Here is a 25,196-nt window from a genome sequence, read left to right on the forward strand (position 1 = left end):
GTTAAATGTTAGATTTGTAGCATTCACTATAACTACATGTTGTTACAGATGTAGAATATTGTAGTATATCATTAATGGTCCTACTCTGATATAGTACTCACTCATATATGTTGATACAGCTGTAGAAAAATGCAGTATATTATTAATGGTACTACTCCGATATAGTACTCACTCATACTGTTTTGTTACAGTTTAACATTATTTTGTTGTTCCTTTGCTTAACGCAATGTTCCTTTGGATGGTGCTAAAATTTTTGGACTCAATGTTCCTATGTGTACAAATGTTTTAGTAATATTAACAAAACTATAACAATGTTTATGTGTCATATGTGTACTGACTGGTATTACTCATGAGTGCCTGTGGTCCCCTTAACCCCCTACGTATGTTGTCCGTGTGACTTAGTGTAGAATAACAATCTGATAAGGACCACAATGGAAATAAGCGTACCTGCTTTTTGTGTTATCCTCGGCAATTTGCATTTATTATTTCGAACTATGTGTTCTTGTCATTATTTGCACTTCATGTACATTGATTCATTGCTAAAAGTCTAAACCACTTGAATCATGTAATGCGGAAAATAATGTCCAGATTTATCAAATTTATATTCTTTACTGCCAGCCATGTTGGAAAAAGACTGCTAGTCTCTCAATGGGCAGAGTTCGAGAAGGTCCTTATCTGAAACTCTTCATAAGATTGTGATTCTAGTCGAACGTCATTCTGTCATATTTCATGCTTTAAACCCAATTTGAAGAAACGCATGGTCTTTTTTCACTTATCCACTCAGAAATCCACTCTTATAAACCCTTATTGTAATAAAAATATGAACATTACTATGTTGGAATCGACAATTTTTAGAAGGGGACGAGTGGGCTAGAAAAACTTCTTCACCCATTGTATTCTAAGCTTACATGCCAGGCGATATACCCGTATGTTATTTGTTTACATTCATCTTGGCGGACACTTCATCTTCAACAGGTTCATTTCGTATCAATTGAATATAAATATATGCTTTATTGTATGAACAGTTACTTTGTATATACTTAAAAGAATCTTATCTTTGAGATTCCTAGGACGTCTGTGATATACAGAAGTGGCATGGAATTTAGAAGCACAACATCATAACATGATTAGAATGCGGGGCCGTTATGACCCGTGGCCGTTTTGACTGGACAGCCATGATTAACATACACGCAGGTAATAAGTGTTATATTAAGGGCGCTCGACAATCGTGTACATGTATTTATTGTATGGTGGAGGTTATTTTCCTTGTCTGTTCATCACTTGATGTTGCCTGGTTTCATGTTAGTTCTGGTCGAATTTGGGCACTTCCAATTTGGTTGGCAGAATGAAGTTTTGTCAAAATGCTCATCTATTGTTTACATCCTCGCATGCAACGACCATTGGTAATATATTCTTGGCAACTTATTTTCATTGCAATTGCAGGAGTATCATACATTTTTTGAGACTGGATTACTTCAAATAAATGCAGTGAAATGTCACGAAATGAACCATATCTTCACAAAATATTTGCAATTTATAACGGAAGGTTCCAGGAGCCGTTTTCACCTTAACCTAACATAAAAAAAAAAGAAAAATGCTTTATGTTGTATTTGTGATTTACAAGTTTGTCACGGTCATGAATAAATCATAAATAATGATTGTTTAGTTGATAGAATGGAAGGACAGATGGGGTTGAGTCTAACAGAACCTAGCATAGCATAGGTTCTGTCAATTTTTTTTTTTTTTTCTCATTAGATAAATGACAAATATTTTCTAGTTTTCTTTATGGGTGCGTTGTGCTACTTGTGCTAAAATTCACTCGTTTACTCGCTAATCCTGTGGCTCTACAACGCGGGGGGGGGGTTTGCTGAGATGTTTCCTGACAAATGAAAATCATTAAAGGATTTGCAAAAATCATTTATTGATTTCTGACATCCATGATAATTGGGTGGGTGTAGACACCTTTGAAATTGTTAGCAATGTTTCTTATTTCAAGTGTTCTCTGCTATTATATCTTTCATCATACTCTGATTTTAATTTCTTCCTTGTGGCTTCTTTCTCCATGTAATGTTTACTCATACACTCCTGTGCCTTATCATTTCCCTATAAATTTTCACCTTATTAATCACTAGGTACGTGGTCATTTCCAAATTTCCAAAAAGGAGGACACTGCATATTGATGACTATAATATTCAGTAATATATATGTATATGTATAGTAAAAAACTGAGAGTGAATAATATTTTTCACTTCTAATGAAATCAACAAAAAACAAATACCTGTATTTCTTACCAAGTTACAACACAAACAAAACCTAGTTGTGTCTTCACCTTGATTGCCTGGAGATTTATTTCTTTTTGTATTTCTGCCCTCTACTGGCCATCTCCAATAGTTTCTTGTTGGCCAAAAGTATTTTATACATAACTGCATTCTTCTGAGAGGGTGATACAGATTTGAAGCTCTGCCTTGACCGTGTCCACTTCCAAACTTTTTTTCGTGTTTCTCCAAGCTGATGTCATTGTTGAAAAAACTCGCTCCGAGTGAGCACTACTGCATGGAATGCACTCACTTACTTTAGGCTTGTGAATGAGAACTCAGATTTATATTCACTGAACAGTTTGAGATAGCGTTCATCACTGTGGCAATCTACCATTTTAGGAGTATTAGTAATTGCATCCACAATCCCATACTCTTCATACAAATCGTCCATATCTGCAAGGGTAAAGGTCTTGACTGCATCACTGAATTCTCCAAAAGATACATCACTTGACAGGCCCAATTTTGATACTTTATTGTGAAAACTGTTTCAAGAGAGTCATATCTGTCACTAGTACTTTCTGGCCCTTTCATAGAAAACAGTGAAGTTTGTTTTACATTTCCTAGCCACGTCTGGAGTAAGCTGGCTAAGCTTGGTATTTACTGAATACCCAAAAAACAAATTCTTCATTCTTCTCCCGAGCTTGTGTTTCAGGTCAGTCATTAGCTTATATACTGAAATTATGCTGATTGATTTGGTTTGTAGTGTTTCGATAGTGTCTGAGAACAATTTAAGATTGTGACTGAAGAAGAGGAAATAGATCTCTGACACTTCAGATTAATTTCTTTCATCTCCGAAGCACTTCCACAGAACCTTGGGACATTCCTCTTCTCCTAAGCTCTGAAAATAACTTTTTAGGGCTTTCCAGTACTTCAGTATTCAGTCAATTGATGGCAGAAGAGATAGCCATCTAGTTACATGTCACAATAGATTGTATTCATCAGACTCCACAAATTTTGCAGAAGTTCAACTTCTGTGTTCTGCTTGCTGAGATGCTGAAATGGCTGTACACCTTGAGCACAATATTTTCAACATCAATGTCCAGTTTTCCAGCAGCAAATTTTGTTGCATTCTGCAAAACATGAACCAAACAGTTAACAGCAATAAAGTTGTTTAGGGGCAGTTTCAGTTTCCAATAAACACTTGTATTTTCCATAGTTTACAGTTGCATTGTCAACTGTGTATGCCGACACTTTATTCAGATCCAGACCCGACACTTCTAATCTAGACTATTATAACTGATTTGTGATAAGTTTTGATGATTCATCATTATCAGTGTAAAAGTCAAGTAACAGATGTTGCACTCCCTCCTCAAAATTAAAGTATCTCAAAAGAATTGGGAAACGTATTGTTGCACCTTTGTTTGAAGCATCAGTTGCTATTGAATAGTGCAAGTCATGTTCTTTTACATATTCCACATGCTTCTATACAGAATATGGTGCTCAAATATTTTCACACAGAGCTTCTGCTTTGGTTCTTCCACATGTTACACCTTACGCTACTGAGGAGTCACTGTATACCTCTCTGTCAACTTTCACTGCACAGTCAATGCTCCTGTATGACTGGTGATGTTTCACAGTATGATACACTTTACAAAGTTCTGCAGCTGTGATTTTGTCATCCTGCAAGGATCGAGCTGATGAAGTAAATGATAGCAATGACGAGGTGCCAGCACTGCAGATAGAGGACAAAGTGCTCAAAAAGAGGACATCTGGCCACCCTACTAGTCACCTACGAAATTGAATATCATGTTGATTTACAAGTAGGATTGCTTCACAGCACAAATATTTACACAGATCACACATAACTCATTTGAAGTGATTGTTTTCACTGAACTATAAATCAACAAGTTGATTACTTCGTGGGCCTTGTTATAGTAACTGATGGAAGTGAGGGGTGAATCTAACCCAACATAGTTGTTGTTGTTGTTCCCTAGACTGTCTGTCCAAGCAGTCCCGTCTCCCCAAGGAATGCCACAGCAGAAACTTGGTTTTCCCACAAATCCTTTATAGAGTGTATGTTGTGTTGTTTGCACGCATGATTGTGTATAATGCAGTCTTCCATTGTGTGTTGTATGGTATGGGGTGAAGTGTTACATCCTAGGCAGATGTTCACAATGCAGTCATCCAGCCTCTTCTGGTAGCTTAGAAGTGCTGGGTGGTGGCCGGACTGCAGTCTGGCCAGGTTGACTCTGTCCTTTTGTGGGAGAGAGGATTCAGAAGGGTGGATGGGTCTGGCATGCAGTAGTGTGTTGTCTTTTAGTGTGTTAATGGAGCGGTGAGTGATATAATTATAAATATGTTTCCGAAGCCTGGTATTTGGTTATTGTGGAGGAGGAGAAGAGAGCATCTGTGTGTGATACAGGTCTTTGGGTGTCGTTTTAATGTTTCTTGGTGTCTGTGAGTGTTCTGCTATGTAGTGTAGCGGGTGTGATGTGTTTGTGGTGGCTGCGGCAAGTGTTTGTGTGCCTCCCATGTCAAGGTGGTCCTTGACTTTAAGGACTTTTGTTTCATGGTGTAAATGGTCTGTAGGTGTTGTATTTGTGCAGCCTGTAATTGTTTTTAGGGCTTTGTTTTGTATGATTTGAAGGGTGTTGTGGTGTGTCTTACTGAGATTAGGAGCCCATGCAGGACTCGTATAATTCATCACTGAGCGTATGCATTGTTTGTATATTGTTGTATTAGTTTCTTTGTTTTGACCAAATGTTGTTCCAGTGATAGACTTAAGTGCGTTAAGTCTAGGTGTGCATTTTTTTTGTTTTTGTTTGTTTGTGATGTGTTGTTTGAAAGACATGGATGTATCGTATGTTACACCAAGAATTTTCGGTGTGTTTGTGTGTGGTATTAGTGTTGTTGTTGTAGAGATGAGGTATGTATTTGTGTTCTTTTGTCCAGTTGGTGAGAATTGTTGCTGTAGATTTGGTTGGAGCTATTTTGAGTCTGTTTGTGATGAACCATGTATTGAGTGTATCAAGGTATGGCTGGATTATTTCTGCAGCTTTGACTGTGTTACAATGTGTGCATGTGATTGTTATGTCGTCTGCATAGGAAGAGATTTGTATTTCTGAGGTGTCTGGTGTGGGTATGTCATGCATGTATAGATTAAAGAGCGTAGGGGATGGAACAGAACCCTGTGGTACTCCATTCTTAATGTTTCTGATGTGCGATGATTGGCCATTATATGACACATAAGCATTCCTACCTGCCAGATAATTGGCCAGCCATCTTTTGGTGTTATTGTGCATGTCTGTGTTATATATTTTATTTGTTAGGTTGTGGTGGGGGATAGCATCAAAAGCTTTACTAATGTCTAATGTTATAAGAAGTGTTCTGTGGTGGGGCCTATCTGAATTGATGCCATCTAAAATTCTTTGTGTGAGGTTTATCAGAAGAGTGTTTGTGGAATTTTCACCTCCCCTTGTCACCACAGTCACTTAAATTTGACTTGTAATATCACTCGTCTCGAGGCCCCTTGCCTCTCGTTACGTGAGGTTCACTAATATTCAAGTTCCTCTTAAGTAGTAGGCCCAATGCCTTCTTTTTCCTGTAGTCTCACTATTTTCTAGGCCCCATGCCTATTCCTCTCGTCCTTTGGGTTAATAAAAGGGTGGTGAATTTTCTTTCTTCTTTCACTGTAATTTCACCTTCAGCTTACACTCGGGATCTCTTTTCTCTCGTCTCTACATCGTCTCCTGATCCTCTCTCTCCACACCCTCTCTATATCTTCTCCCTATATCTTCTCTCTATATCTTCTCTATCTCTTCTCTCTCGAGATCCCGTATCTTACGCTGAGCTACCTTCGTCTGACGTCACTAATTTTTCTAAACCAATCTTCGGTGACTTCTCAAGTAACTGTCACTCCTTATGGGCGTGACTTTGAATTCATGCACCAATAGTTTTTTCCTCCTTCTCCACCTTGCACCAATCCGGAAAGCTATCTCAATGCCACTAGCAAAAATTGTTTACCTCAGCATTAGTCAAACGAAGGTAACCTGCGCTTACAATGTTGTGATTACATAAGCGATTATAAAAACAGTCACCACCGTCGGTGTGTTTACATAGACAAAACGTCGCCCTCACCTAGACATAACATTGCCCTCGAGCAGGCGTCGAGTCTGAATTATTCTACTGCCCTAGCTCATTTCCATTCGTACACTACCGGCCTCTTACAGGAATGTAGTGGCCTAAAACCATGTTGTGAGTCAGCAAGGGGAATATGTGGTGTGACAAGTTTAAGTATTAGGCATTCAATGACTTAAGAGGGGGTGCAGAGAAGTGTGATTGGGCAGTGCGATGTTGGGATCATTGGGTCTTTGTTCGGTTTTGGAATGGTGACTAATTTACCATGCTTCCAGATGTCGGGTATAGTGTTGTGTGAATAGCTGTAGTATGCAGTGTTTGTGAGTGCCTGTATACCTTGTGGTCCAATGTGTTTTAGGTGGATGTTACTTATGTTATCAGGGCCACAGGCAGATGAGTGCATGAGATTATGTATTATGTGTTTTGTCTGACTGTCTATGAAGGGTGTATAGTCTGAGTCTGAGGGAAGTCTTTCTTACATCGAATAGTGGGTCGGTCGTCAGGGTGAGAAGTGAGATGGCTTGTCTGTGCAAAATGATTTATGAGTGTGTTTGCTTGTTGTCTGTTTGAGGGTAGATTGTCTGTTGTTGTGATTATTGCTGCGTGAGAGCGTGTTGTGTTACTGTTGGATAGTGTAATGCTGTTGAGTGTTTTGTACAATTTGCTGGTGTTTGTTTTGTGATCAAGTGTATTGATAAAGTTTTGCCAATTTTGTGTTTTTTGTTTGTATATTTTATTGGCAATCACAGTGTTTAGTGTTTGTATTTGGTCTGCTATGTTTTGAGGGATAGGTGTGAGGGTATTGTGTTTAAGTATATCTCATTGTCTGATGAAGCCTTGGATTTCTGGTGTGAAGTTGGGGTTGTGTGATTTTCTGTTGCCTCTAGGGATGTATCTCTTGTCTGCATTTTGTATGATTGTATTAAAAGTGTGCACGGCATTGTTTATGTTTGTGATTGGTGTACTGTTAAGTGTTTCAAAATGTTGTTCTGTCTCTTCAGTAAAAGCTTCCCAGTTAGCTCTCTTGTAATTGGTATATGTGTGTCTGTGGCCAACTGGGGTGCATCTTATTTTGGTGGTGATGATGATTGGAAGGTGGTCAGAACCAAGGGTTCCGACCACTCTGCATGATGTTGTTGGGGTTAGGCATGGGGAGCAAAAGGTGATATCAGGAGAGGAGGGAGAGTAGAGGGCTTGGTGTGGGATACGAGTATGTGTATGATTATGTGTGTTGTTCATGGTAGTCAATGAGTCAAACTGAGTCTGTATATCAAGCCCTCTGTCTGTGTCAGGGTTGTCGACATACCAGGCCGACGACTTGGCGTTGAAGTCACCACCCATGATCACATTGGGGATTGAAGCTAGTTGGCTAAATTGAGGCCTGAAGGTGTTTGGAACTGTGGGGGATGATTGGGGAGGGGGGGAATGTACATGTTAACTATTGTCAGTGTTGATATGTTGCCTGTGCGGATTCGAATGGATTGGATTTCTGTAGTGTTATCTGTGGTAGGGAGGAGAATTTTGGTTGTGGCACTTGTGTCCACAAAACAGATGGAGTGGTGGATCAGGGTGATGAGTCCACCGCCATTGCCATCGGTCGGGTCTTGTCTGACAGTGGTGTAATTATGAAATGATGGTGTTTTGTGTGAGTGTCTTAGTTTTGTTTCTTGTATGATTGCAATGTGTATGTTGTGTTGTTTAAGAAAGTGTTCAAGTTCATGTTTTTTCGTGTTAATACCGTCAATGTTGTGTTGTAATATGTTGATGTTGTGTGTTCTGAATGTGTTGTATGTTGCCGTTTGGGGTTGAGGTTGGGGTGTTAATGGGGAAAGTATAGGATCTGGGTTAGAGGGGGGGAAAGGAGAGATTGGGAACAAAGAAAGGGGGGTACTGATTAGGGATAAGGGCGAAGGGAAATTGGGAGTGGGTAAGGGTGCTGGCTGTGGTTGGGGAGGTGGGAGTGGGGTTACTGTAGGGCAGGTAGAACATGTCCAAGTGTTTGTGTATTGGTTTGTGTCAGCAAGTGTTGTACAAGTGAGGTGGGCCCAGATTTTGCACATATTGCGCTAAATTGAGCCCTTTGTCTGTCTGCTCGAGGTAATGGGTTTAGAGCATGTCGGGCATGTGTATTTTGTGGTGGGCCCAGGATTGCTCTCTACATCTCCGGCTAAAAGTAGAAGAAGAGGGGTGATCGCAGGTAAATCACCCTTCAGTGCAGAAAAAAGGTAACAGTGCATGTTGGGAAAAGTTATTGTGGTACTCCCCAAGGCAGTCGCAGCTCCTCTTGGGGATCAGTGCCACCTGCGTAGAGCCAGTGGCCAGGGCTGGTTGCCGCTGTTTGGCCCCCAACTCTTGAGGTTGGGGGGGTCGTCCCACAACGTCGACACTGCAGCTCCAGGACCTCCCAACGTAGTTGTAGGTAGGGACAAGGTTAGGATATATTGATTAGAAATCATTTACTTCTCACTCAAAGATGTCATAAATCAATATTTTATATTTTTATTTATAGAATTCTGGTGGTATTAGTGTGAAATTCTACTTGTTTCCCCCAAAAATGGAAAACAAGTGATTTGCTGTAGAAACCAATACAGAATTAGATTATCGTAAATCTCTCAAATGTTGATTTATGACATCTGTGATTGGTGTGTGTGTGTGTGTAGGGGCGGGATCGGAGGTGTTCCCTGACAAATGGAAACCAATTAAGGATTCACAAGAATCACATATTGGTTCCTGGCATCTTCGATTATCGGGTGGTTGACCTCTGAAAAATATAAAATAAGTCCACTTTTCTGTGTTATTGTGTCCATCATACTCCAATTTCCCCCCTTATTCTTTCTGTTTGTAATATCATTCATCAGCTCTATTGACTTATTATTTATCAATTTTCATTACTTTTTCACTCCTTTTTTCAGTTTCATTAGTTCTTCATAGTTTTTACATTTGTTCTCATTTCTTTTTAATCTTCTTGGGTGTGAACTGCTTGTTATCTTAATTTGTTGCACTTTGGTTAATGTATATGTATATTTTCGTGATACTCCAAAAAGACTAGCAAGTAATAATCTTTATGTCGTAATGTTTGAAATAGTAGTGCCATCCACCATAACCTTGAAGATGAAATATTATGTTGGTTTACAAGATTGCTATGGGTCTACTCCCACTGTGCACCTTGTCTTTGATGAAAGTGAGGGGTGAATCTAACCTAACCTATAAGTAATTTACTTATCACGCAGAGGGTGAGGGGGTTCTTCGAAAAACGGAAAACAAGTGATTTATTGTAAAAATGAATACCAGAATCTCATGAATCTCTCCAACATTGATTTTTGACATCCTTGATTGATGCGTGTGTGTAGTGGTCCTCAGCAAAAAATTGTGCAAGTATTTCTGGTTTCCAGCTGTGTTGTATCCTATATCATACATTGATTTCTTTTTCTTGTGGGCTCTATCTCTTTGCATTATTTGTTCAGTCTTTCACTTTATTATTTCCTGAATAATTTTGACTACTCCATATTTTTTTTAGGATTTGTTCAACCTTCCATTTCTTACTTCTTCCTTTAAACTTCTTGTTACGAAATGTTTATTCCCTTCCCTGATTTTATTTTGGTTAATGCCCCACTCTACTTATACTCCTTGGTGTCACTCCTATTGCATTCTCTCAAAAACTTAGTTGTCATACTTATTACATATTTACTTTCAGGGTGAGAGTGGCTATCAACAGTTCCTGGGAAAAGATATCCGAAGATTCCCTATTTTCATCATATGAATATAATCTTGTGTCATCCGTGGCACAACTATCTTATGAGTCATCTTAAATAACACACAATGACCCACACTAGAGAGAAACCTTTTCAATGTGACCTGTGTGATGCAGTTTTCTCGACAAAGAGTAAACTTAAACGACACGTGGTGACCCACACTGGAGAGAAGCCTTTCCAGTGTGATCTATGTGATGCAACTTTCACACAAAAGAGTCACCTCAGGTATCACATGATGACCCACACTGGAGAGAAGCCCTTCAAGTGTGACCAGTGTGATGCAGCTTTTGTAACAAAGAGTGATCTCAAACGACACATGTGGACCCACACTGGAGAGAAGTCTTTCCAATGTAACCTGTGTGATGCAACTTTCTCACGAAAGAATGATCTCAAACGACACATGTTGACCCACACAGGAGAGAAGCCCGTCAAGTGTGACCTGTGTGATGCAGCTTTCTCAGGAAAGGGTGCTCTTAAATATCACATAAGGACCCACACTGGAGATAAGCCATTCAAGTGCGACCTGTGCAATACAGCTTTCTCAGTAAAGAGTTCTCTCAAATATCACGTAATGACCCACACTGGAGAGAAGCCTTTCAAGTGTGACCTGTGTGATGCAGCTTTTTCAGGAAGGACTGCTCTCAAATATCACATGGTCACCCACACTGGAAAGAAGCCTTTCAAGTGTGACCTGTGTGATGCAGCTTTCTCAGGAAAAAGTCATCTCAAAGGACACATGATGACCCATACCGGAGAGAAGCCTTTTAAGTGTGACCTGTGTGATGCGGCTTTTCCACGAAAAGATGGTCTCAAACGACACGTGATGACCCACACTGGAGAGAAGCCTTTCCAGTGTGACCTGTGTGATGCAGCTTTCTCACAAAAGAGTCGTCTCAAACAACACATGGTGACCCACACTGGAGAGAAGCCTTTCAAATGTGACCTGTGTGATGCAGCTTTTTCACTAAAGAATCATCTCAAACAACACGTGGTGACCCACACTGGAGAGAAGCCTTTCCAGTGTGACCTGTGTGATGCAGCTTTCTCACTAAAGAATCATCTCAAACAACACGTGGTTACCCACACTGGAGAGAAGCCTTTCAATCTCAAGTTATATTGATACATTTTCTTTATTTGCGGACCAGTAAATATAAAACCCTTAACTTAAATAAAGTGGAGATAGCAACATATTGGTAGGGTCTATAAGAGGCTGTCTAATAACATTGAGTTTTCCTGGCTGCAGGTCACCTCGAGGAGACCACTCCACTTTCTGGCACTGTTCATTATCAACCCAAATGTCTCATAGGCAAAGAAAACATGAATACTTGGTGTATACACCATGTAATCCAAGTAAGGCGATAATTTTAAAATCACCACAAACATCCCATAACATGTTATATTTTTGTATTTAACATAAACTTATTAATGAGCAACTCTGTTAGATATATTTCATTACTATAATAACCAATTCATAAGCATAGAAGCATTAAACCGCTTGAATCATGTAATGATTAAGTAATGTTCAGATTTATCAAATCCATATTCTTTACTGGGGGCCATATTGGAAAATGATTGCCAGTCTCTTATTGGGCAGAGCTCGAGATGGCCCCATATCTAAAACTCTTTATAAGGGTCTAGCCTAACATTCTGTCATATTATAAGCTTTTGACCCAATTTGAACAATCGCATGGTATTTTGTCACTTATCCGCTCGGAAATCCACTCTTATAAACTCTTGTTTTTATAGAAATAAGGACATCACGATGGTGAAGTTGACTGGAATATTTTATATAATGTCTAAAAGGGAGTTTGTTGGAAAAATCACTTAATCTATTGCATTCTGACGACGCCGGGTGATATCTGTTTACATTCATCTTGGCGCGCCACTGCGTATTCCACAAGCCCACTTCGTATGAATCGAATATAGATAGATGCTTTATAGTATGAGCAGTTACTTTGTATATACTGAAAATAATCTTTGAGATTCCTAGGACATCTGTGATATCCAGAAGTGGCATAGAGTTTAGAAGCACAACATACATGCAGGTAATAAATGTTATTAAGGACGGTCGTCAAGCGTGTGCATGTGTTATGTGGTAGAGGTTATTTTCCTTGTCTGTTCATCCCTTGATGTTGCCTGGTTTCATGCTAGTTCTGATCGAATATGGGAACTTCCAATTTGGTAGGCAGGATGAAGTCTTGTCAAAACGCTCATCCATTGCATGATGCAAAGCCACAAATTCGGGAATACGTTTCTAGGGGTAATATATTCTTGACAGCTTTTCATTGCAATGGAAGCTGGTTGCAGGAATATAATACATTATTTAGGAGTGGAATACTTCAAATGCATGCAGTGAAATGTCACTAAAAGAGCCAAAGCTTCACAAAATATTCGTAATTTGTTTCGGAAGGTTCCAGGAGCAGTCATTCACTATAACCTAACCTAAAAAAATGCTTTATGTTGTATTCGTGATTTACTAGTAAATTTGCTATGGGCATGAACAGATTGTAAATAATCATAACTCGACAAACCACTCCTACCATGCCCCTTGTTTTTTGTAGTTGATAGGACAGAAGGATGGGATGGAGTGGTGGTAGTTTAACCCTTTAATGGTCACATGAAGAATTTGGGTGAATAAATTTTTTTCAGGTCTTTTTCTTCTTGGTTGAGATGTAAATAACAACTTTTACTGAAGACATTTTTCTGTGTACCTAATAGATATCATGCTGTGGGGCTCAACAATTTTGTTGAGTAAACCATTTACCGTAAAAATCTGTGCTCAGAGGCTCCACAAATTTTTTGAGCTGACCATTTACGGAAACTTCTCCAAACATTATGATTTTTACCTACACTAGGATATAGAAAAAAAAATATATATATATTTTTGTGATATAATGATATATTTTCCTTATATTTTAAGAAATTAAAGGGAAAAAATCACAGTTCCATGATTAAATAAAACTTCTTTTTCTACAAGAATACATATCATTTAAATTGTTGAAAATATATAGAAATCTACTTCTACACTGCAAGAAACTTTTGGATTTCATTGTCATCTGTTTGAATACTGTTAGTCAACACCTGAACTGAGTACAAGTTTGTATGGTATGATATGTGGCTAACCATTTCATGTGTAAAGAACTGGGAAAAGTATTGATAAGGTGTCTTGAGAGAGATCATCTGGCTTGGTGAATTCAGTCTCTGTTGGATATATGTTATCAATATCCCTCTTCCTCCATTGTCACTCTCGTGAGAGAGGCTCACTAGGATGCTCAAGACTAGGGTCCACTACAACAATATTTGCTCTATCTACTTAACGTCTTTCGGCACGTGGTTTGGCTGGCTGCTGTGAAGGAGAACTTCTTTCTTGATGGGCTGGCATATTATGGTCATCATTTGTGTCTTCACTCTCAATTGTATCATTATGAGGATCAAAATCTGGATCAGCAACATCATCATCATCATCCAGGCCATCATTAGAATACTCTGGATTATGTGGCACCACTGGCTGCAGATCCTTGTGTCTAGTCCCATAGAAAAATGCCCGATCCATTGTATAATCTGAGGAAGATATAAGAAATATTGTGAATAACAGATAAATGACAGTCATCCATGACTGAACACTTTTCTGAAACACTCTTCTACCCATATGTCTTACCATAATAGGGTAGCTCAACAAAATTGTGGACCAACAGTCAAACTCAGCAATTCTGTTGAGTCGCTCCTCCACCCATGAATTTTACCATATGAGTGCCGCTCAACAAAATTGTTGACCAATATTCAAACAGCTCGTTATCTATCATAAACATCATAATTCAAACACAGCTTATATTCAGTTATATCTTCAACACCTAAATATATAGAAAAGAGCATAAAAAGAATCATAACTTACCTATATCACAGTCGAAATGAAGTAACAGTTATGAAGAAAACGTGATGCAGCTGCAATGCTGAGAAGGTTTGTTTACACTGAAGAGGTCTCACACACCAATGCCATCTGTTGCTTAATAGGTGCATTACACAATAGCTACAATATTGTTGAGCTGCCAGACCAAGGGTAATTCCTTCAGTGAATGCATTTTAATAGTTTTTTGAATGGCTATAGTCGGCTCAACAATTTTGTGGTAAGGTTCTGTCGAGTTTTTTTCTCACTCATCAGATAAATGGCAAATATCTTATCATTTTATTTATGGGTGCATGATACTACTTGTGCTAAAATTCACTTGTTTACTCGCTAATTATGTGGCTCTGCAACGGGGTTGTGTTGCTTAGACGTTTCCTGACCAATTGAAAATCAATATAGAATTCACAATAATCATTGGTTTCTGACATCCTTGATTATCGAGTGGGTGGAGACAGCTGCGAAAAATGTTACCAATATTTCTTATTTCCAGTGTTCTCTACTATTGTATCTTTCATCATGCTGATTTTAATTTCTTGTGGCTTCTTTCTCCATGTAATATTTATTGATCCACTCCTGTGCCTTATTATTCCCCTGTTAATTTTCACTGTACTAGTCTCCTAGAAACTTAAATATATTGATTTACAAGTAAGATTGCTGCGAAGCACAAATATTCACACAGGTCGCACATAATTCACTTGAAGTGGTTTCCACTTCCACCATGGGCCTTGTTGTTGTTGTCGTTCCTTAGACTGCCTGTCTGAGCAGCTCCGTCTCCCCAAGCAATGCCATGGCCGTAACGGGATTTTCCCACAGATCATTTATAGAGAGTATGTTGTGTTGTTTGCATGCGTGATTGTGTATAATGCAGTCTACCATTAGGTGTTGAACAGTATGGGTTGAAGTGTTACATCCTGGGTAGTTGTCCACAATGCGGTCTTCCAGTATTTGTTGGTAGTTTAGAAGGGCTGGGTGGTGGCCATACCGCAATTTGGCCAGGTGGACTCTATCTTTTCGTGTGAGAGAGGATTCAGAGGGATGGATATCAGGGGGTCTGGCATGCAGCAATGTGTTGTCATCCTGGCTCACATCTCCATTCGCCGCTATCACCTGTCTCCGTGGTATAGGATAAATAACATTTATCATTGTTATTTATTATTTCATCATTGTGTTATTACTCGTATTTATCTATAAAATTGTGTTTGTTTTGTGTAATTTAAGTTATTTTGGGAATTATTTCGTATCGCTGGAACGGATTAATTCTATTTTCTTTAATTTAAATGGGAATAACTTTTGAGATACGATTTTTTGACACACAACGGCTGTCACGGTATCATTATATATATATATATATATATATATATATATATATGTATATATATATATGTGCGTTTATACATATATATATATATATATATAAATATAATAAAATAAAATATTTTTAATCCTTTTTAAGTGTCTGTTTTGATTTAATAAGCATAACTCAACAAACCTAGCTATAAATTTAGGGTAGGTAAGGTTCGGTAGACAACATTATTCATTTTCATTCTAAGATAATAGACGTAAACAGTTTAAAGTTCTATTAATGGGGTTCTGGTACTATTTCTACCAAAATGAACACGCTTACTCGACAATCTTGCGTGTGTGGGAGCAGGATCGGAGGTATTCCCTGACAAATGGAAACCAATAAAAGATTTACCAGAGTCACACATTGATTTCTGGCATCTTCGATTGTTGGGTGGTTGACCTCTGAAAAAAGAATCCCAAGATTTTTTTTTTTTTTTCAGTAGTCTGTGCTATTGTAACCTTCATCATACTCCGATTCCCCCCTTAATCTTTCTATTTGTGGTATCTATTTATCCGCTCTTCTGGATTCTTATCCACCAATTTCCATTACCTTTTACTCCTTTTTCTAGTTTCTGTGTTTCTTCATATTTTTTACATTTGTTCAATCTCCATTTTTTTTTCTCCTTCTTTCCTTTTTAATCTTTTTTGGTATGAATTGTATGTTATCTTTATTTGTTGCACTTTGGTTAATGTGTTTGTATATTTTCGTGATACTCCAAAAATATTAGCAAGTAATAAACTTTATGTAATAATGTTTAAAAACAATAGCGCCATTCACCATAACCTTGAAAATTAAATATTGTGTTGATTTACAAGATTACTGTTGGGCTACTCCCACTGTGCACCTTGTCTCTGTATTTGATGAAAGTGAGGGGTGAATCTAACCTAACCTATAAGTAATTTACTTATCACAGAGAGGGTGGGGAGGGGGGTTCTTTGAAAAATTGAAAACAAGTGATTTATTGTAAATATGAATATCAGAATCTCATGAATCTATTTAACATTGATTTTTGAAATCCTTGGTTGATGTGTGTGTGTAGTGGTCCTCTGCAAAAGATTTTGCAAGTATTTCTTGTTCCCAGCTGTGGTGTTGTATCCTATAATTGATTTCTTTTTCTTGTGGGCTCTATCTCTTTGCATTATTTATTCAGTCTTTTGCTTTATTATTTCCTGAATGATTTTGACTATCCCGTTTTTGTTTTTGTTTTTTCGTTTTCTGCGCAACTCCTTTTTTTTTTTTTTTTTTTTTTTTTTTTGCCCAACCATTTTTTTTTTTTTTTTTTTTTTTTTTTTTTTGTATCTGTTCAACCTTCCATTTCTTCCTTCTTCCTTTAAACTTCTTGATATGAAATGTTTGTTCCCTTCCCTGATTTCATTTTGGTTAATGCCCCACTCTAGTTGTATTCCTTGGTGTCACTCCAATTACATTCTCTCAAAAACTTGGTTGTCATATTTATTACATGTTTACTTTCAGGATGAGAGTAGCTATCAACAATTCCTGGGAAAAGATATCCGAAGATTCTCTATATTCGTCATATAAATATAATCTTGTGTCATCCGTGCCACACCTATCTCATGAGTCATTTTAAATATCACACGATGACCCACACTAGAGAGAAACCTTTTCAATGTGACCTGTGTGATACAGTTTTCTCTACAAAGAGTAATCTTAAACGACACGCGGTGACCCACACTGGAGAGGAGCCTTTCCAGTGTAATCTATGTGATGCAACTTTCACACAAAAGAGTCATCTCAAGTATCACATGATGACCCACACTGGGGAGAAGCCCTTCAAGTGTGACCAGTGCGATGCAGCTTTCTCAGGAAAGGGTGATCTCAAACGACACGTGACGACCCACACCGGAGAGAAGCCTTTTAAGTGTGACCTGTGTGATGCGTCTTTTGCACTAAAGGCTTATCTCAAACGACACTTGATGACTCACACTGGAGAGAAGCCTTTTAAGTGTGATCTGTGCGATGTAGGTTTCTTAGCAAAGGGTGATCTTAAACGACACATAGTTTCACACACTGGAAAAAAGCATTTCCAGTGTAGCATGTGTGATACGTCTTTCTCGCGAAAGAGTGCTTTCAGGCGACACATGATGATCCACACAGGAGAGAAGCCTTTCCAGTGTGACCTGTGTGATGCAGCTTTTACAGAAAAGATTAGGCTCAAACAACACGTGGTGACCCACAGTGGAGAGAAGCCTTTCAAGTGTGACCTGTGTGATGCAGCTTTCTCAGAACCAAGTAAACTTAGACGTCATGTGGCGACCCACACTGGAGAGAAGCCTTTTCAGCTTTGACACGGAGGACTTATTTCAAAGGTCACGTAATGACTCGCACTTCCTCACGAAAAGTTGATCTCGTGTGTTGCATGATGACCTATGCTGGTGACAGGCCTTTCCAGTGTGACCTGAGCGATATAACTTTCCTGTATGATGGTACTTGCAGCTATTGAGTACTGATCCACTGTTATAAACTGTCAATTGAAATCTTAATTGGTTTACTCTCAGTTGTGAAGTTATTTGAGTGACCATTGGCCTATTGCATAATGTGTTTTTGCTTGTTCTTTTATTTCAAAATTCTTAAGTGTTTCATCAAGTGCATGAATATTCTTGCAATTAAAAAAAATGAAAATATTAGAAAATTGTGCAACTGGTGGATATTGATATTTGTATGTCATGATGGATACAATTCTGTTTACCTTAGTATTGTGTAAAGTAGTTGGGAGTATACGCCATAGTTATTTGTAATCTGCATGATGAATTGTTCATTTTTGATAAAGAAGAAATCTAATTTGTTTCCTCAACTTTGTTATTGTTTGTAGCAAGAAGAATTTCTGGAGTCTAGTAGATTTGATTGTAGTTGTTCTTCTTTGATACCTCCTGAGACAGAATTTCATGGTCTGATAATTTCTGAAATATATCATGACACCTTCATGGCAAAGGATTACAAAGGCGGAGCATGCCGATAGGAGACCTTTATGTCCGTAACTAGGTCAGATGTGGAAAAAAGTAATGACAATAAATAAAAACATAATATAAATAATAATAAATGCATAGGTATATTTAAATAAAAAAAGGTAAATAATAAATGATGATAAATTGACAAATATCTAATAATGTGAATCAAGTAAATAACAATCAGACATAACAAAAATGAATAATATAAAATAAATGACATTACAGCATCTTGCTTAGGTATTTATCTAAATGATTCTTAAAGCTTTGAACTGAACTGCATGCCACTGCCTCTGCATGAAGTTTATTCCATTCATTAACTACATTATTATTTGTGCCAAGAATAGCTTGTTCGTGGTGTTTAGTAGCAGTTGTGCATGTACTTGTTCCCTCTTGACTCTTGGGACAGGCCCTCTTTGCTAGGTCGAGATGTGATGTCTTTTTTTCTGTTCAATTTGTTGTTTTCATGAAGTGTACATATCATTTTGTGATGGATATCAGTTTACAATTAATCTTTCTACAAGTATTTGGTGAATGTCAATCTTTCCACGTGATGATCCTCGTTATGAGAGCTTTTGTGTCAGATAATTTCTGATAAATATTCATGACACCTCCATGGCATCTGGTGTCTCTGTCAGTGCTCTATCAAATGTAATTGTTGATTAGCATTTCTGCATCTATTATGTCATTCTACAAGTGAGTCTGGCAATATACACTAGAGCTTCCTCGACGGTGAGCTCAGAGTGTTTAGTGACTGTGTTTGTGAAATCGTTGCTTTGTTATGTTGTCCTATATCACAGCGAGCTGCCTTGCCTAGTCAGTCTTCACTTTAGCGTTTACCGTTAAAGCTAACTTGAACTTCAGCTCCAAAGCATAACGAAACAATCCCTACAGTTCTACTGACTTGTCAATAATATAAACATGATAAATCTTCTATTCAAAATACAATTTTAGATATAAACAGCCTGTGTTTCTAATTTTTTAATATAATTTATTAGTTTTGGATTGTTTTAAAGAACAAAACTGATAAAATTTGTTCAAATAACTGAAGATGAAATTGGTCCTCTTGATCTTTGATGTATACTGAAGACCTTATGCTAACATCCATTTCCACATTTGTAAATAACGACACTGAGTACAGTGCTATACAGGTACGCTTAGGCAGCTTACACACCTATGCAACCAGTTGCATAAAAATATATATCTGGACATAGCAGTGTGCATTTACCTAGTATCACAGGAAGAGGAGCTATGCTCGTGGTGTCCCGTCTCTGTATCTCACCATGTCTAATTTGTTCTTAAATTTGTTTATGGTTTTTACACACACTATCATTTCGTCCCGTTTGTTCCATATATCCACAACTCTGTGGAGAAAATTCTTCTTTTCCAGGTCTCTTCTATAACTGTCCTTTTGAGCTTCCTTCCATGTTCCCTTGTATTTCTCTTATCTCAATATAATAAGTCTTCTCTATCAAGAATTTTCATACCTCTCATGATTCTGTAGATAGTCAACAAGTCACCTCTTTCTCTCCTTAGTTCCAGAGTCGGTAATTCTAGTTTTGACAATCTCTGTTCATATGGCAATTTTGAAATTGTTGGTACCATCTTCGTAGCTGCCCTCTGGATTCTCTCAATTTTCCTTATATTCTTTTTGGCACTGGGTGACCATAGTGTCACTGCGTACTCTAATTTTAGCCTTATCAGTGTGACTAGTATTTTCTTTACAATTTCTTCGTCCACCTTTATTGTTCTTAGCAAGTTGTAGGATTCTCCGACAATTTTGTTTATCTGTTTGTTGTCAGGAGACATGTCCTTTGTGATGATTACTCCCATGTGCTTTTCATATCCCCCTTCCTTTACTTTCTTTGCACCAATTCTATATAGTCCTGATATCCTTTTTTCGAAAGAGAGTTGACGATACCTAATACAGCGTTTAGGAAGAAAGTCAAGCATAAGTACACATGGGAGAGGGTGGTGGATGGAAGGGTGGTAGATAGAGCGTTAATGGCTATATAGAGGTAGCCAGGAGTATAGTAGGAAGAGATAAGGAGGGAGTCATAAGGTGTTGAGAGATGTTGTGTGGAACAAGGAGGACGGGAGGAAATAGAAGAAAGGGTAGTGAGTGGTGGGATGAGGAAGCAAAGAAGAGTGTAGAAGAGAAGAAGCGAGCTTTCATAGATTGGTTACAAATTAGGACGAGGGAATCATATGAGAGGTACAAAGTAAAGAGAAGAGATGTAAAGTATAAGATAAAGGGGGCAAAAAAGGAGAGCATATGTGAAATGGGGTAAGTGTATGACAGAAAATTTTGAAAGTAATAACAAAATGTTTTGGAAAGAAATTAAGAGAGGAAGAGGAGGCGAATCAAGTAGAGAGGAAAAGGTGTAGATGGAGAGAAGCTAATGGAAGCGAAGTCAGTGAGAAGAAGGTACGCAGAGTATTTTAGGTAGTTGCTAAATGTGAAGGAGGATAGGGAGGGAAAGGTAGTTGCAATGGGAAGCACTAAGAAAACGAGATTGAGGAAAATGGAGGACAAATAAGAAAAGATGAAGTGAAGGCAGCTGTTAAGATGATGAGAGCAGGTAAGGCACCTGGGTTGGATGGATGCCATGCAGAATGTCTGAAAAAAGGAGGTACAGTAATGGTGGACTGGCTGGTGAGGTTATTTAATGTTTGTTTAAGAGAGGGGAGAGTACCGGAGGACTGGAGGAGTGCCTGTATAGTTCCACTTTACAAAGGAAAAGGGGACAAGTGTGAGTGTAGTAGTTTCAGAGGGATCAGCTTGTTGAGTGTAGTTGGGAAGGCTTATGGGAGGGTCTTGGTTGAGAGGATTAGGAGAGGAACAGAGGGAATAATTGGTGAGGAACAGTGTGGTTTTAGGACAGGTAGGGGTTGTGTAGATCAGATTTTTGTGGTAAGACAGATATGTGAGAAAGCTATAGGAAAAGGCAAGGATGTTGTTTTAACCTTTTATGGATCTGGAAAAGGCTTACGACAGGGTAGGCAGGAAGGCACTGTGGGAGGTACTGCAGATATATGGAATAGGAGGAAAGCTGTTAAGAGTAGTCAAGAGCTTCTACGAGAGTAGTAGAGCTTGTGTTAGGATTAGAAATAGAGAGAGTGAATGGTTTGGGGTACAGGTGGGTTTTTGACAGGGATGTGTTATGTCGCCCTGGCTGTTCAATCTATACATGGATGGGGTGGTGCGAGAGGTGAATGCAAGGGTAGTGGGTCAGGGATTGGAGATGGTTAAAGAAATGGGAGAAAAGTGGGAAATAAGCCTATTGTATTTAATTTTATTAAGCATTATGTGTAGGTGTACAGGGAAAAGTGATGCGTCATTGTGTGCGTGTTCGTACGTATAGCAAGCATGAATGTTCCAGAACTTTACTAATTGCCACTTCTTTTTACATGATTAATCTTCCTTTTATTTGGAATGCGAAAGTTGAATGAATGGGATATAGATTATTAATACTATTAAATTTAAATTATTGTATAACTGAGATTTGGATATATGTAAATTTCTCTGTGCAAAGAATTAATCAGAGAAAACGGGATGAACGCAACTATCACGATCGCCATGCCCAAGCTAGAAGTGACTCATGAGTCAGATTGAGCGAGCAAGCTGAGAGAGAAAGACAAGTACTTCGTGTGAGTGTAGAATTTAAGTATCCATGTCCTGTGCTGCTGTGCTGTGCAAATTAACTGAGGAACAATTCGCATAGTGTTTAACTCACACTGTGAACAACTAACAAGCCAGTTGTTGTTTGGTGACGACACTGCACTTGTAGCAGGATCGGAGGAGGGATTGAGAAAGTTAGTGACAGAGTTTGAGAAGGTGTGTGGAAGAAGGAAGCTGAATATAAATGTGGGCAAAAGTAAGGTGATGAGATGTACAAGAGGAGAGAGTGACAGCAGGCTGGAGGTGAGCATTAAGGGTGAAAGACTGGAGGAAGTGGATAGTTTTAGATACTTGTGTGCGAATGTAGCAGGCAAGGGAGGAGTGGGGGTGGAGGTAGAATATAGATTGAGAGAAGCGAGGAAATGCCATGGTGGATTGAAATGTAATGAGAAATAGACATCTGGAAATGGATGCTAAGAGGTTATATGAAGGAGTGATTGTGCCAACAGCAATGTATGGGGAAGAAACATGGAACATGAGTGAGTAAGAGAGAAGGAGTTTGAATGTGTTTGAGATGAAATGTCTGAAAAGTATGATAGGGGTTACTAGGGTAGATAGAGTGAGAAATGAGGAGAACGGGTGGAAAGTGAGCTGGGAAATAGGATTGATGAAAGAGTATTAGGATGGTTTGGACACATGGAAAGAATGATAGAAGAAAGATTAGCAAAAGGGGTGTGTATTGCAAAGGTGGAAGGAGTGAATATGAGGGGTCCTAGAATGAGATGGATGGATGGGGTGAAAGGGGCATTACAAAAGAGAGGAATGTCTGTTAAGGAAGGACGGGAGAGGACAGAAGATAGGGGTGAATGCAGAAGGGTTGTGTTTGGATGATGCTGTGATGCATGAGTGGGAGCGGGTGGGGGATGGGGAGTGAGGAAGTATGTATGAGAAAAAATTGACGCAGACCAAAGGGGTTTCTCCCCGTCTTCTCCGTTTCTGCATGGGGGGATGGAGACGGGGGGGGGTCGCCAAATTTATGAAGCGGCCTTGCTGTGGATGTGCTGTGTCTTGCGACACTGCTTCTGAATTAGGGCAGTGGACAGGATGCAGGAATTACCCGTCATCCAGGAGGTGCCAGGATAAGAGGGAGGGAGGAGGTTGGAGGGGAATGGAATATGTAGGGAATGGAATGGGTGGGAGTGGTTTTTCTGCCTTTTTCTTTCTTTTTTTGGCTACCCCCGTGTATGGGGGAAAAAGCCGTTGGTATGTGTATGTCTATACCAAAGTTGTGTCAATCTAAATCCACTGGGGTTTTATAATGCTGCGGTTTTGTTCATTTGGAGCACTGGGTTTTTGCCCACTTTTTTTTTTTTTTTTTTTTTTTTGTCCGTGCAGCCCTCAGTTTTGCCAAGGTCCATATAGTATAGGTCAATGCACGCGCAGGTCCAACTACCCAGCGGGGGAAGTGGGGTGATAGTGACGTCACTGGGTACATCCCACGTGACCTGTCAGGGGTCCCTCTCCTCCTCCTGTTCCTACCTTGGCTACCTCTCTCTCCCTCTCTCTCTCTCTCTCTCTCTCTCTCTCTCTCTCTCTCTCTCTCTCTCTCTCTCTCTCTCTCTCTCTGCTCCCGCTCAAGGCCTCTCATAATAATAATTAGTATTACTACTATTATTAACTTTAATTTGAGATCTGTCTCCCCAGACGGACATGGGGAGACATAATATCTTCAGATGAGCACATCTAGGGAGGTAGGTCTTCACATGAACGGTGAGGACAAATAGGCAAAGGTGTGACCTTGTCCCGACCAGAGGCAAACACAGATTGACACACGCTCCCGCGTTTAACCCCTATTGCTCCCGTTGACGTCACGGATGCGCAGAGCACAGAAAAAGCGGAGCGCTCGTGGGTTGACCTATACTATATGGACCTTGAGTTTTGCCAGCGGCCAAACCCCACTATTTAACGAAACAATCGAAGAAATCCACAGAAGAATCAACGTAGAACTTCTCAACATCACACACCACCGTATGTAGGATCAAACCTGGGACAAATTACTTGCAGACCCCACTACCCAAGAGCATCCGAAAGGAAGCGATTGCCAAGAAAGAGTACAGCCCCAGAGAGTCTACCAAGAACCCAGACGTTACCGCCACAACCAGTAGACATTGCATCAGACCAACCTAGTAGTTAAGTAAACTGAAATGAAACTGAACAAGTAGAAAAGAAAATATCCTAGCTAGTTTAGCTATTCCCAATGATTACACAAGGAGTGCCGTCCCCCTATTTCCTTTCCAACTCTCAGGCCGCGGCCCTCCTCCGACTTTACTAGTCTCTCTCCCAGTAACAGAGAGAGAGAGAGAGAGAGAGAGAGAGGGAAGAAAAAGGGCACAAGTAATTGCGACAGAACTAAGAAGATTCAAATGTTAGACCAAGTTAAAGCCTTAATTGGGCAGACCAATAGCACTGGGTAACACAAATTTTGTTTTTTTAAGTGTCTTTATTGTTACTAAGGTTGTTTTCTCTTCTGATTTTAGAAATTCAATTGAAAATTGCATATAATCGAGATTTCAAAATATAATTAATGTTTTGTATACAAAAACAAACTATATTAAACTACGATAGTACACTATATTTAGCATATTCCCATTCTCTATAAATTGTAGCTGATGTTTTATCCTTGTATTTCCTTTTAAAACTAATGAAAGCATGTAAATATAAAAGCATATGATACGGAAGAGCCCACTAGAAATGCGTTGATGAGCGTGACTTCTTACTGTGAACTCCTTGATCATTACGCACCAGTAACCACAGCCTCCCATCATAGCAGTGTCTCATCGTCCTTGGTATGTTTTCTCCATTGCAGCAATGTCTTAATGGAACTTCTCGCCATGCTCTTCAGTCACTCCTTCCAAGTTTTCACGAAACATTCCAAATGTGAATGCAAAAAGTGCACATTTAATGACATTCTACATCCTAAGTTCTTATAGCTTTCCAAGAGTTTTGCTACATCGAGCGACCTGTACTTTGGGTCTTTATTATTACCAAGGAATCCATTAACTCCACCTCGAAATGCACACCACGACTCGCTTTCGACAGCACTCATTACATTTTCAAGTTGCATTGACTTCAACACTCTCCTTACTTGCGGACTAGTAAACATACCACCCTTAACTTTGGCCTCTGATATTTTTGGAAAGAGTAGACGAATCTCT

At 39.0% G+C, this 25,196-nt stretch overlaps 2 protein-coding genes across 2 annotated transcripts in view; both read left to right on the forward strand.

The window, feature by feature from the left end:
• The window catches only part of LOC143031869 (uncharacterized), a 120,668-nt gene that overhangs the window by 20,382 nt on the left and 75,090 nt on the right, over positions 1-25,196 (forward strand). The window lies entirely within an intron of this gene.
• Positions 966-25,196, forward strand: part of LOC143030437 (uncharacterized) — a 34,076-nt gene continuing 9,845 nt past the window's right edge. The window contains exons 1-3 of the mRNA XM_076193585.1: positions 966-1,194; positions 10,090-11,180; positions 17,310-17,452. Coding sequence (XP_076049700.1) covers positions 10,215-11,180; positions 17,310-17,452 — 1,109 coding nt within the window. The 5' untranslated portion in view covers positions 966-1,194; positions 10,090-10,214. The remainder of the gene's footprint in view (positions 1,195-10,089; positions 11,181-17,309; positions 17,453-25,196) is intronic.

This window comes from Oratosquilla oratoria, chromosome 12, assembly GCF_046742065.1.
Source record: "Oratosquilla oratoria isolate Oo_2021 chromosome 12, ASM4674206v1, whole genome shotgun sequence".
Classification (NCBI taxonomy): domain Eukaryota; kingdom Metazoa; phylum Arthropoda; class Malacostraca; order Stomatopoda; family Squillidae; genus Oratosquilla; species Oratosquilla oratoria.